This window comes from Camelus dromedarius, chromosome 3 (assembly GCF_036321535.1).
Source record: "Camelus dromedarius isolate mCamDro1 chromosome 3, mCamDro1.pat, whole genome shotgun sequence".
NCBI classification, from domain to species: domain Eukaryota; kingdom Metazoa; phylum Chordata; class Mammalia; order Artiodactyla; family Camelidae; genus Camelus; species Camelus dromedarius.
The window spans coordinates 88,139,181-88,153,835 of NC_087438.1; the positions used below are offsets into that span (position 1 = coordinate 88,139,181).

The 14,655-nt window shown below is 39.4% G+C and overlaps 1 protein-coding gene across 3 annotated transcripts in view; it reads left to right on the plus strand.

Annotated features, from left to right (window-relative positions):
- Positions 1–14,655, plus strand: part of MEGF10 (multiple EGF like domains 10) — a 156,852-nt gene that overhangs the window by 30,639 nt on the left and 111,558 nt on the right. For all 3 annotated transcript variants that reach the window (XM_010980977.3, XM_031448935.2, XM_031448936.2), the window contains exon 2: positions 9,120–9,252. In XM_010980977.3, the coding sequence (XP_010979279.2) occupies positions 9,137–9,252 (116 nt within the window). In that variant the 5' untranslated portion in view covers positions 9,120–9,136. The remainder of the gene's footprint in view (positions 1–9,119; positions 9,253–14,655) is intronic.

A 14,655-nucleotide genomic window follows, 5' to 3' on the forward strand; every position in this document is an offset into this window, starting at 1 on the left:
TATTCATAGAAAATTAGTTCAACTGCAAGAAAATGAAAGGAACATTTATTTGTAGATGAAAAATCAATATAGGAAAGAGTCCAGAATCCATTCATTTAATATTTTATAAATGATTTGTTGCACAGGGCATGTGATAGGCTCTCCAAGTTATTGTGAGGCAGGTCAGTCCCTCCAGATGGTCAAATGTTAAATGGTTAAGGGTAAATGGCAGGATAATCTGGGATAGTGCTTTATGTGGAAGGCAGCAGATGCACCTTAAAACTCAGGCGCTGTGAGGTCATGCCTCCAGGGACAGAATAACTCAATGTAATTAAAAGATGAGGGACTCTTGCCAGGTGTTATAATGTAGAGAAAAGATTTCAGAATCATTTCAGGTGGGTTCTTCTGTGTGCTACTGCTACTAAAGATGCCAACAAGATGGTGGGCACTACTGAGAGCTATTTTGGATGTCAGATGAAATATTTTTTTGATGTACACATATTGAAATATAGGCATGTTGGATATTTATTGCTGTGTTAACAAGTTATCTCAAAACATGGTGGCTTAAAAAAACACACATTTACTATCTCATCAATTCTGTGGGTCAGTAATTTGGGAGAAGCTTACTTGGAGGTTCTGGCTCAGGGTCTCATGAGGTTGTAGCTAGTATGTCTGCAGGGGCTACAGTCATCTGAAGGTTTGATAGGGGTTGGAGGATCTGCTCACATGGCTGTCGGCAGGAGGCCTCAGCCTTACGAAATGGCAGTGTCCTAATGAAATGGCAGCTGGCTTCTCACAGAATGGTGATCCAAAAAGCAAGATGGAAACTCCAATGTTTTTGATGACCTAGGTTTGCAAGTTATATTCTGTCATTTTTGCAGTATCTTGTTGGTTACAGAAGTTTACTCTATTCATTGTGAGGAAAGTTTACACAAGACAGGGTTCATCGGAGGCTACCTTAGGGCCTGGCTACAACAATAGTGTATAATTAGGGCTGCCAGAGCATAGTTGTTTGAAAAAGAGAAAGAGTACATCTTGTAAAAGGGATTCAAGGTTTTTGTTGTTGTTGTTGGACAGGCCAAAAAATGAGGACTCTTCATGTTGGGAAGAATGAGTAGGAATGTTACTGAGGAATATTAAATTGTGAGAAGTTTAGGAAGATAAATATAATTTTATTTACCAAATTCTGGAATAAGAAGTAGTGTTTGAAGTTTCTTTTTCTAATAAAGAAGAGATGTATTATTTTCCCAGTAGGAGATATAAATAGACAGAACCAAGAAAATATAACTGGGATTCAGAATGGTTTAAACCCCAAGCAGCTCTCCCCAATATCAACCCTATTTTCTATTATTTCTTCCTATCCTGCCTATTCTTCCCTTCATTGTTTCTCACATACTTCCCATTCCTTAGACTACTGCACTGGGACAGGCAGGTCCAGCCCACACCTGAATGAACTAACCTCCACCCACTTTCTTTGCCTTCAGGAGGTGAGACCGTTCCCTTGGTTTGGTTTTCAACCCCTACTCTGTGCTCATCTCCAAAACACTTCTTTCATCAAATAATGTACCCTACTCAAAGACTTACATGAATTCCAGTGCAGACAGGATGAAATCATTGGGATTCCTTTGATTGGTGCTTCAGACCTTTCGTCAAGAAGCTCTGCCTTCCTTTCTAGCACTACTTCTCATAATTCCTTACAAGACTTTGTGTTCTCCACCTTGGCTCACACTTTTCTCTCTGCCTCTTGGCCCCTCCCCATGGTATTCATTTGCCCACAGGCTTCCTTTAATCCTGATGTGATGCTGAGGGCGGATCAGACATTGCAGTCATCAGCCAGACATGTTCAAATCTCTGCTCTAACTATCTAATTTCAGGTGAAACATTTAATCTCAGCCAATGAAATTCTGTATGTGAGGCACGAGGCTTGAAGTAGGCACTCAGTGATTTCTAGTTTTTTATTTTTTGAAAACTTCTTTTCATGTTTGACCTTTTTCATGAGCCTTCACTGCGCACATTGACTTTTCTCTTCTCTTCAAACTCTGTCAGTTTCCTTCTACATTGACTCATTTGGCAAGTAATTATATTTTATTTATAATCTTCCTCTGGAGTAGATTTTGAACTATTAAAGATAGAGACCATGCCTTATAAGGCACAGGAATTCCCACAGTTGCTTGCCCTTAGATCCTTAGTGGATATTATTTGTGGATGTTTTTCCATCTGTTGTAGGAGGTGGATTTACAGCATTGTTGTAGAGTACTTTCCAAAGTTAGTGATGAGTGGATGACCATGGTCTCCCCAAAACTACCCCTTAATGCCACCTGGATTACAGCTGTGGGGTTGGCTGTGTTGACTGAAATAAAATGCACAACCTGTAAGTTGAGAGTTATGTTTTATTTGGTGGACTTTCTGAGGACTCAGGCCTGGGGTGAGGCGGGGGCGGGGGCAGCCTCTCAGATCGTTCTAATAGACTGTTCTGCCCCGAGAAAAGAAAAGCCTGGATATATAGGAGTTTTTGCAACAAAGACCAGGTACTTGGTGCATCAAAAGATTACTATTAATTAAAGAAAACCAGATATCAAGTTAAGGAATTTAGCACTTTTCTATGTGTGGAAAGGTGCAAAGGTCTGGGCTCACTGAAATCATTCCTTTGATATGCACCTAACTATCTAGGGCCAGTATGCTGTTCTTTCACATCCTGAATTCCCTCAGGGTGCACCAGGGGATGGCTGCAGAGGCCAGGCTGCCTGCTCGTCCGCATCCTGTAACCTTGTCCTCACTGTGGGGAGTGGCGGTAGCAGCTGCTGACTTGATGGCCACAGCATCCTTTGTTCACTGATATGGTTGGCAATATTTTTCATTCACAGCTGGTTAAGTAGGTGAGGCTGTGCCTCTGTGTTCCCCCAGCAGCCTGTTTGGTCTTCTTCCTGGCTCTGTCTTGCTGCGTTGAGATGGTATGAGTCCGCTTAGGTATGTCAATGCCTGACATCCTCAAGGATTTGCCCAGTTTTTGCTTGATGTAAAGTGCTCAGTGAATGCCAGAACTGCTGTTAAACACCCACTTCATGCTAATGTTTAGGGGCTTTTTTGTTGTTGTTTATAAAGCCCTTATGAGTTTATAAAATAGAATTGGAGGTTTTTTTTTTATTTTACTAAATGTTAATAGCCACACTCAACTTATATTCTTAGAAGCTTCCAAGAAGTGCTTTGTGGCTGCTATTACAACGTGATTGAGTTTGACTTAGAAGACTATCTTGGTTGTGGTTTTGAGATTAGCAAAATGACCTGGGGATTCCCAGACAAAAATATATAACATTGTACCATTTCAAATGAGTAGTTATGCTTGAGTAAAGTCATATGCTATTAGAATCACTAGCTTTGGATGGTGAACATAGAAATCAGGACAGTGCCTCAGGGATTCCTTTTATCGGTGAAGTATTTCCATGAAAGTCCTCGTCTGAGGTTGTTCTTGGGGCAACCGGCAAGCGTTACTCTTTTGACATCTTTAATACTCTGAAGCTGGACCTCTGATGCTCTCTTCAACAGGCTCAGAGCTTCAGGAAGAACACAGCACACCTGGGCAGCCTTTCTGAGTAGTTTAAGGAAAAGCTAGTACATCCTTTGTAGATAACATGATAGAGTGATCGAGTGGACTAGGGGGCTCTTGGTATCTGGGTGGGGTGGGGGGATTGTGAAAATGTGGCTGTTCTTAATCAGGGAATCAGTTTTCATTTAGAGAACTGTGAGAGGATTTTAGAGAAATGAGCTTGAAAAAACACGGGGCGAGGGCACCCAAGTTACTGCTATGGGTGCACTTAACGATTCTAGGATGGCAATAGATTTTAGAGCCTGAAAGAATTGTCTGGAATCATTTATTCCTTCGTTGTTGCAAAAATTAATTAGCAAGTCAACGCCCCATTATTTATTTCTCCCTAACACACTGATAAAGAAACTACTCCCTGTCATCAGAACGCAGACTCATCCATTGTAAGGATTTTATTCAACCTGATTGTTTATTGAGGTTTTTGTGGTAGCATAGGCAAAGCCTGCCTTCCGAGTAGGCAGTAAGAGTTAACTCTGCCTGCTGCGTTTCCTCTTTCTAATAGGAGCACTTTAGCAATGCTAATCAGTTGTACTGATTTTCTGTTTTGATTTTTCCATAATGATTAAGTGAATGATATGGAATGCAATCAAGTTTGGCACTAGGGGGTTCATGCAAATGACTTTATTTTTTTACATTTTAATTTTTGTTAAATGTAACCACAAGGAAAGATGAAGACTGGATGGGTAGGGGTAGCTTCACATCCAATTTAGAGTTTTGAATGTTTGAAAATGTCTATTTCAAGGAAACATGTTATCACTGTGTTGCTTTTTTTTCCAATTGAAATAATGCTATTTTTTTAAAGATTGTATTTTGTTTTCATTTGTGCTCTAAAGTGGTAGATTATAGTGTCAAACAAGATAACAGCTTAAAAGAGAAATGGGGAAGAAAAATGTATTATTGAACTTTTTTCCTTCAGGGTAGGCGTAAAGGAAAAATGGTCCACATGGTTACTCATCAAAACCTACAGAAGAAAACAAATAAAATAGGGAAAGAGTATAGGAAATGCCCCCATTCACTCGTTTTGATTGCCTATCAGTGCTTTTATTAAACAAGACAGAACAAAAGGAAAGACCACCCATGTTTCTGAATATAGGGAAACGTTCCATTTCTGTACTTCTGTACAGCTCATTGGTATGTTTGTGAAAAGTCTTCTTCCTCTGCCATGTGTAACATTTGAATTATTTTCTCAAATGGTTTTAATCAGTTTATGTGAGTTTGCATGATCCCTGCATCTTGACCTAGCAATTCTTTTTGCCTTTAACATTTTATACTTTAATGGAGATTATTCTAGAACTCAGTTAATTTTCTAATTTTAATTTGGAAAATGCTCTGGGAATAAGAGACCAAGTGACATACATACCATTTAAAATATACTATTATTTTCCCTTCCATGAAGGTCACCAGCAACTTTGCAATGCAGTTTGATTTTTCTGTATGCTCAATTTCAAAAGCAATGAGGAGGTGACCAAATTCTACTTTTTCATTTTTTTTCTGCCATCCCCATGGAGAGGCTAAAGCTTTCACAGGGCCATGCATCTGGTGCAAAGCAAGAATTTGGCGTTATAATTTTTACATTAATAGACGACACACAGCCTCTTTCTTAATCTTGGCAGTTCGATTCATTGCTTACAGCAATCTCCAGCTTTACAGACTAAACATTTCTAATTGGGAAATGGATGGTTTGCGTCTGAGATGGCGACTCAGGACATAAACTTTCCAATTTGGGGTAATTGTTTGTGAGTAGATGGCAGATTACTGCTGACCAGCTCCAGTGTTCTGTCTTGGAGGAAAGAATGAAAAGTTAATATACATATTTCACACTTCACTGAAACAAAATACTTACCCTGACATAGATAAGGCAATGAGACAGAGAGATATTTGCCATACTTATTTGTTACAACCAAATATATGAAAGGTGTTCTTTTTCTGATGGATGAGGAATACACGATAGTATATTACATGTCTTCAACCGTGAAACGAGGATGATAAAAATACCTTCTTAGGTAAGTTATTGGGAGGATTAAATAGGTAATTCATGTAAAAGGTTCACGCTGCACCTGGAACACAGTAATAGGTCAGGAAATGTTAGCTGTTATTGTTTATCATCATTGTCAGCATGATTACTTTTTATCCCTTCCTGTTAAGCAGAATAGCTTCTTTAATTATATAACATTCAGCTTCAGATTCTACAACTTCATGATGGTTAGAAACATCAGTAACTTGAATTAATTTATAAGCTATATTTTGGCTTCTCATTTATGCTTTATATATTGGAATTATTTTGCGGTGATGGAAATCCCCTTTTTATTTTTTTATTTTTATTTTTAAATTTTATTTTATTGAGTTACAGTCAGTTTAGAATGTTGTGTCAATTTCCAACGTAGAGCACACTTTTTCAGTCATACATGAACTTACATATATTCCCTGTCACATTCTTTTCCATGGTGAGCTACCACAAGATCTTGTATGTATTTCCCTGTGCTATACAGTATAATCTTGTTTATCTATTCCATGTCTACCTGTCAGTATCTACAAATTTCAAACTCCCAATCTGTCCCTTCCCAGCCATCTCCCCCCTGACAACCACAAGTTTTTATTCTATGTCTATGAGTCTGGGAAATCCCCCTTTTAAAGATTTCACAATCTCAGATAGTGGCTGACACCATCTTTTAATTATTCTACAAATTCATGACATTTATTCCTTATTCCAAATCAAACATTTTCTTTTGTTTTAGCCTTCGTGGAGTTAGAGATAGATAATTTGTCATAATATACTTAATATACTTGTACTTATAAACAGTCTCGGTTTTAAAGTATTTAATATTTCTTCATTTAATCTATTTTCTTGTATTTGACGAATTAAACTATTTCCTAAGTTTAGGTTTTTGCTGGTATTGTTATTAAGATAATCTTATGTTTTATTTATTTATCTTAAAATTTAAAAAATTGAAATATAGTTGATTTACAATATTGTATTAATTTCTGGTGTATAGCCTAGTGATTCATAAACTTACGTTTTAAAACCAGAAGATCATTCCTCAATAAATTTGGTTCCTAGATAGTAAAAACTGGTAACCTCCTGGAGTGGAAAGTTAGTATAACTTCTCAAAATGCCAGCTCTCACCCGGAAAATAACTGCTTTGGTCTCATAATCTGGCCTATTGTTACTAGTTTTGATACAGGAAAATGGGGTATGAGAGGATGGCCATGTCCCAGGTCTCAGGCAAGTCCCTGGGACGTGCCCCGCCACGTGAGGGTCCTTGGCTTTGCACAGGAAAGAATTCAAGAGCGAGCCATAGTAGAGTGAAGGTAGATTTTTTTCAGAGAGATACACACTCCACAGACAGTGTGGGCTGTTTCAGTAGGTGAGAGAGAGCGAGAGGCCTAGGAGATACACAGTCCAAAGGCAGAGTTCGGGCCATCTCCAGAGGTGAGAGGTAGTGGTCTCAGAGCATGGTGTCCTCTAGAAAAAAGTGAGATCGGCCACAAGGTGTGGGGTGGTTAAAGGAAAAGTAGATACGCAATCCATAGACAGAGTGTGGGCTGTCTTCGAAAGCGAGGGAGAGTGACCACGAGGTGCAGGGTTGTTGATTTTTATGGGCTCGGTAACTTCATATGCCAACAAGTGGCAGGATTATTCCAACTACTTTGGGGAAGGGGCAGGGATTCCCTGGAATTGGGCCACCACCCACTTTTTGACCTTTTATGGTCAGCCTCAGAATTGTCATGATGCCTGTGGGTGTGTCACTCACCATCCTAACACAATACAGTGAGCGTATAATGAAGCTCAAAGTCCACTGGAGATCAGATCTCCCTCCATCTTGGGCCTCAAGGTCTACTGGGAGTTGAATCTTTGGTTGCTATGTCATTGTTTTCATGGTTAGCCTTGCCCACTTCCCTCTTGTCTCAGTTTCACCAATTTACTAACAGGCAGGTGAATGCTTATTTTCTTTTGCATTAGTCAATGCATCAGCTATTTCTAATTCCATGTCCATTTTTATGATTGTATAAAGTCATTTTATATAGTGTGACAGTTGAACTTTTCCTCCTCACTAAAGTGCAAGGTTTCTGGAGGCAAAGATACAGGGAGGGTGTCCAGGCATACGCATTACAGCTGTTACAGGCTCGAGCTGACCAGTGCCTGGCATAGGGCAGGGGTTCAGTAAATGCCCACAGGTGATTTCATGTGAATGTCTCACAGGAACCTCAAATTTGACATATTTAAAACAGAACTAAAGCCTCTTCCCCCTACCTCTGCCCTCCCTGCCTCCCAGGATGAGGGCTTCTGTGACTCCATCTCCATGAGGGGCTCACCCTGCACCCAAGGGTCCCTCTCTCTTACTCCTGCATTCAGTCACCAAGTCCTATCAGTTTCACCTCCTGAAAAACCCACAGAATCACTCAGTTCCCTGCAACCGCAGTGTTACATCCTATTTCACTCAAAGTCGTGATTCAAATGACCTTCCTCTGACAGTCTCCCCCTGCAGGTCCTTCTTCCCCTGCAGCCAGTGATTTTTCTGATGTCACCCCAGACCCTTTCCTAGCTCTCTGTTATCCTTGGATGAGGTTCACATACTTGCTGATGTCTTATACAACCCGTTGTGATGTGCCCTCTGTCTCTTTCTCCAGCTGAGCTAATTTGATCTCCTTACGGGTGCCTGACCTTCCCTCACCTCTGTTCCCTTTGCCTGAAACATTCTCTTCCCTCTTCTTCTATCTCCTTTGCAGGCCTAATTCTTTTGCAGAGGTGTTACTATTTGTTTTTCCATTATGATCTTTCTTCCTCTCAATAATAACAGGTTTATTTTCTCCAATATTCACCTCCAAACACCTTTACACTGTTTTCTGTACACCTATGGAGAAACATCTATAAAACAGCTGGTTTTGCTTCTGTTTAGCAGAGGGGGAAACAGAAGCACTAAATATAAGAAACTAATGTCATGATTTTTGTCATGATTATTAAATTATCAAGATCTTAATGGTCAGGAACAGGAAGTAGATCTGTGCTTTCTGTCCAGTTTTTGCACAGTGCCTAGGACAGAGTAGGCATTCAGTGCACATTGAATGAATTTTTGAATGAATCTCAGTTTAAGCCTGAGGTGCCTCTCCCTTGAGTCAATGGAGCTTCTGTCTCATTGTTTATCCTCTAGGACAAATGAGGCCAGATTCCTCTGTGAGACCTCTTCTTCCAGAAGGGAAATATGCCTGGTGAGAGAATCTGGAAGCCTGTGTCGCTCTGAGTTGTTCGGGTAGATTCCTTTAATGTTGGCTGGCATGGATGAGAAGGCCTTTTGTTCTGGTGGCAATTAACAATGATTTGCACATTTAGTAATTTACAAAATGGTGGCCATCCTGACAACATAAGAAATACCTCTCTCTCCTGGACCATGAAAGCTGGTGACCCATCTATTTAAACCCAAGACTCGTTATGTGTGTTTCAGCCCTAGTGACAACTGCTACTGAATAGTTACTGTACTGAAAAGAATTCCATGTAGGTCATTTTAATGCTCCCCTAATTTGGATTTTTTTTTCCTTGTAGATTTTTCTTCAGAAAAAATGGTTATTTCTTTGAACTCGTGCCTGGGCTTTATCTGCTTATTGTTATGCCACTGGATCAGAACAGCGTCATCTCTGAACCTTGAAGACCCTAATGTGTGTAGCCACTGGGAAAGGTAATAGTTTCAAAAGTCATTTGAGAAGTAATTTCTGATAGATTCCTTTATGTACTATCATTATTAGTCTCATATATCAAATCAGAATTTCAGAAGAGATTGTAAAATTCCTTTTATGTAAAAATCGTTAGTTATATGTAATGAATTAGATAGTATAAGTCACTTGGTCTTAGAGAATATAATGTAAAAAAAAAAAACCCTGATATACTGATTCTTACACAGGTGTGATTGTAAGTCCAGGGGAAACATGAATAAAAGTGACCTCCCTAAGGGCTTCTGCCTGCTCTGTATCTATTTGCAATAATTTGGTGGAGCTGGACTTACGTGTGGGCAGCAATAAGAGCAGTGGGAGACAGTAGGGAGTAATGTACTACAGTGCTGAAATGTATGGCATAAAAAATTCTGCGGTAGGTGGCCTGAAGGAGATGTGATTTCTGGAGGAACTGGCAAGGCTGCATGGAAATGGTGTCACTTGAGACGTCCCCGAAAACCTGAATGAGACTAATGGATGACAGTGATTGGAGGGATTCTAGGAAAGGAAGGTAGTTTGAAACCAGTGCCATGCAGACCATGAAGCGCTGTGTCCAACAAGATGAGGGTCAGTACAGTATTGGAGGAGAACAAGATTGAGTAGATTATATGAAAGCAGATGATGTAATGTCCAGATCTGTGTCCAGATTTGCAGTAGGAAATACAGAGGAAGTACAAAATAAAAGGTCATCTCATAGTCCCTTTGGAACACAAAAATAGCTCAAATCATCTAGTGATATTGTAGTACAGTCCAACGCAGTTTACTCTGCTCTAATGCTACTTGCATTCCTAAGAAAGTATGTTTCTTTATCCAAAATTAACACTGCAAATTTTTCAGACAAATAGACAGTATCAGGTACTAAGAGTAATACACATTTTTAATAGCTGTAAGTGCAATGACATCAAACTCTTGGTCTTTTTATCCCATCACCCTCAGCACCATGCTTAGTGCACCACAGTACACATTCTCATCACTGTCGTCACCCATGGGTGGGATGCACAAAGCTCAGAGCCTTTCAAGCATAGCAGCTGTGTTGTTCTCGGGGCACACTGGTTCCTTACTCACAGTGCTTTTTTTCGGCGAGGGCCAGTCCACATCTCCATTGGCAGTATTACAGTCAGGGTCACAAAAACATATTTCCTTGATCGATCAATAGAGTTATGTATCATTATGACACTTTAAGCTGTAGAAGAAACATGTATGTGTAATAAAGTTTATATATTTGTGGCATTGACTATTATACAGAATTTAGGAGGAGGGACCTCCTGTTAATTATCTTTATAATTTTCACAGAACCTTCCAGAAAACATTTCACCCACAAAGTACATAATAAATATTTATTAAAGTAATAAAAAATGAATCAATGAATACATGAATTACGGGTACATATCAAATTTAGAAAAGGGGGATTCCATTGGTGGTTGAACTCCTTGGAGGATGATAGCTTTGGAATGGGAGAAAAAGTCAAATTTGTAAGATTTCGTGAAGTAAGAATCAAGAGGCTTTAGTAATACATTAACTGTAGGATGTGAAAGAGGCAGAAAAGGCTGAGCTTAGAATCTGCCGCGGGAAAGAGTGGAGGTGTAACTGCACACGTGGAAAAATAAAAGGAAGGGATTTGATTTGACAGGGAAGAGATCACTGATTTTGTCACATTGTGGTCATAAGATCGAGTTGATACATGGGCCAGGAAGTGTTTGGGACTATAGATTTGGGAGTCTCCAGCATGATGAGACGTGAACAGATGAACTCTCTGAGGGAGAGGCTCTAAAGAGAAAAGAACCCAAGTCTGCAAGTAATCCAGCATCCACTCATGTACACATTTTGTCCTGATTCCTTGCTCAATATTTAGCAAAACTTACCAACACATGACTGCATTGTTCTGTTTGCCATTTTTAATTCCCAGTGTCTAAAACACTGCCTTGCATATGGTATGTGCTCAGTAAATAATTGTTGATGAGGAAGCTCATGCTTTGATGGGAAATGACGAAATGTGGACATCACTAGTAGGGGCAGCGGGGAGAGAGCGAGCAGAAGCATGTTAATCTCTAAACGTAATATAATTCCATTCTTGTACAAGTGATTAGAGTAACCTCTTTAGAGTTTTAGTACTAATGGGGAGGGAAATTGAGTGTGGAAAAAATCAGGAAATGATGGATATTTTTTTCCTGTCCATATTTTTCCAAGAACTGCTAGAAAGAAAAATTGACAGCCAAAATCTTCTTACTGATAAATTTGCTGTTATAAAGCTTTGAAGACAGGTTAAAAAAAACAAACAAACTGAAATTGCTTTGGCAACAGTGCAGAAAGGAGTATTTATTATTTAAAAGATCAAATAAAGGTGTTGTGATAAACAATAAGTTCATACTGTAAAGCACAGGGAACTATATTCAGTATCTTATAGTAACTTATGGTTAAAAAGGATATGAAAATGAATATATGTATGTTCCTATATGACTGAAGCATTATGCTGTACACCAGAAATTGACACAACATTGTAAACTGACTATACTGTAATAAAAATGTATTTAAAAAACAAAACAAAAACAATCAAAAAAAGAGTGTTGGTGACAGGTTCTCCTGTGTTTTCAAAAACTGAAATGAGCTTGAATTGAAATGGGCAGAAGATGATTAGCTTCAAGGACAAAATTCCTGGAGGTAGAGCTGAGTAGGGCTCATTGTAGGTTTTCCTTATACTCAAACACACCTGTCACCAACATCCGAGCCCTGGCCTCACCTGTAGCCTTATTTCTTAGAGTGTGGTCTGTGAAACTGTAGTGGCAGGAACCTCAGCTGGGAGCTTGTTGGAAATGCAGACTCTCAGGTCCCTCCCCAAACATACTGAACCATTTGCTTTCAAAGAAAAGCATGCCTCATTTTAATGCAGCAGTTGTGATTCTTAGAAGTTGTACATGAAATGAAATTAAGGAAAATTAAATCATTTAAAAATACACAAGGGATGCTTGTTATTAAAGGAATTCTGTACCGCATCCTTTTGGAAAATGAATGATGCCATGAATCATCTGTTCCTTCTCCCCATTCCCTTTCCCTGTTGTGTGGGTTTAAGCGTTTCCCTCTTTTGGGGTTTCTTCTAAAGAAGGCACAAATAAAGAGAAGCCATTCTCTGCCCAGTCCCTTGGGGGTGGGACACATACTGGTAGTAATTGAAGCTGCAGTCGTGAAGCAAACAGTTAAGAAATGATCATTATTACCATATCTGATTAAAGTAACAAGGTAATTTAGGTAGATAAAATGTAATTAACCACTTTGGAATGTGTCCAAGTGATGATGGCTTTTCCTCCCCCTGTTCTTTGACCTTAAATCAAATCTTGCTGGTGTTCCTCTGCAGATAATACTTAATAGGTTAGAATCATGATGATGATATGTTTTCAATGTGTTTGAGAAGGTTAAACAAACAAGCAGGAGATAAAGAGTTTGGCATCTTGATGTTGGAAATAGTGCAGAATTGAGATCAAATTCCTTTTATACTACAGTTTGCCGCTCCCTGTCTACTGTAGAAACTTTAGCTGTTCTAGTGACATCTGAGAGGGACAGAGGGGCAGGATGGTATCTGGGAGGTCCTGGTGTTAGTGCTAGCTCCAGACTGACCACTAGTACTGGGATCTCGTTGCTCATTTGTGATGAAAATGGGATTGGGCTAGACAATCGAGAAGATTCCTTCCCATTCTGTGACTTTAAGAGCAGCTGCAGCTGAACATGGAGGTGTGGCTTGTTAGCAAAGGTGCTAATTAAGTTTAAACAGCATCCCAGGTACTGGCCAGAGAAGCAGTGATAAGGACCAGAGGAGGCCGTCCATTTCTCAGAGATATTTTCCTTCATGATGCAGGCACACAGCTTCCAGAACATGGCTTGAAAGGTGACAAAAACTTAATTGTCTAAAGATTAGTAGGTATGGAGCAAATTTGGTGTAGTCACGAGTATTTGGCAGTCATAGTTTGACTAACATGGAAAAATGCTTACGATATGCTCTTAAAGTAGGTTTAAAGGTATGTGCATAGCATGAATATAAAAATATAAAAACAAAAAAGCTAAACTAACACTAAAAACTAAGAACCCCTAGCAACTGTAAAGAAATTCAGCCAAATGGTGGTGGTGATTAGGTCAGACTTATGAAATTCTCTCACTCTCTTCTTAAAAGTTTGTTTTCTAGATTTTCTACTGTGATGATAATATTAAAAATGAAAAATAAAAAGAGAGATTGTTTAGAAAAGAAAAAAGAGTGTATAAAAGAATTTTGGATTGAAAAGGCTTAGAACCCTTCTGTAAACTGGAAGCCTCAGTATCTGATCAAAGGGAAAAGTAATTTACGTTCAGTCTGTTCTTCGTTGAGTTTGAGACTCCGAATAATTCTAATGAGAAGTGTTAAGATTGAAGAGAAATACTCAACCATAGTGAATTTTAGATTCCGATTTCCCCCAAACTGTGTATGTCTCTCCATTAAAGTCATAGCATGTTATTTTTAGCATTTATTTACTTGCTGGCTTCTCTTTGAGGGCAGGAATTGCATGTGAGTTTTTCAATAATTGTTTGTTGAATTGAAATATTTAATGGTTTGATTACCCTTTTATAGAGATGAGCTTTTTTTATGTCCTAAAAGCAGAGACACATCCTGCAATGTGTGCTCTTGGTGAAAAGCTATTGTCCAGAAGAGGAAATTCCTGTACTTTAACATTTTCTCCGTGTAAGCAACCTTCCAGGCTGCTAGAAATTAGTGAAGATGCTTTTCACATGTGCTTGTGGAGTCAGCTCCCCCATTACATACAGTGGCCTGTGTTTGCTGATCGTCACTTTTGCTCTCCAAAGCGTTCAGGCCTTAACACCATAACGTGGCCTGTGACATTTCGTGGGAATACTGCATCACATCTTGTTCCAACCGACTAATTTAGTTCAGCTCGATTAGTGTTGTAAGGCCTGGGAGATGACATTGTTTTGCCCAAGTGGCATTAATTTAGAGTGGTTTCTTTTGCATTCCTACAGCACACGTGAAAAGCTGCTCTGTTTTGCTCGTGGGTAACGTAGGACTGCCTGTAGAGCCGCCCCACACACAGGACGTGTGTTTACTTTGTTCTCTACTGGAAGTGGAGTGGGGAGAGAAGGCTGCAGGCCTCAAGACTCGGTTATTTACAAGCAGCTGGAGAGGGAGAAAAAAGGATTGGCTAGGAAGTCTTAGAATTTGCATCGTCCTGAACCTCAGGACACTGCTAGGGGTCTGAAGAAAATATGAGTAACTTCATGTGATAGTTCCCTCCAAGAACATTTATGTTTTAACTGCGGCCTCTCGCTTTAACCTGAAGGAGTTACATCAGAGATGTAGGGAGTCACATACTCTGTACTTGTCTGAACCTGTTCTT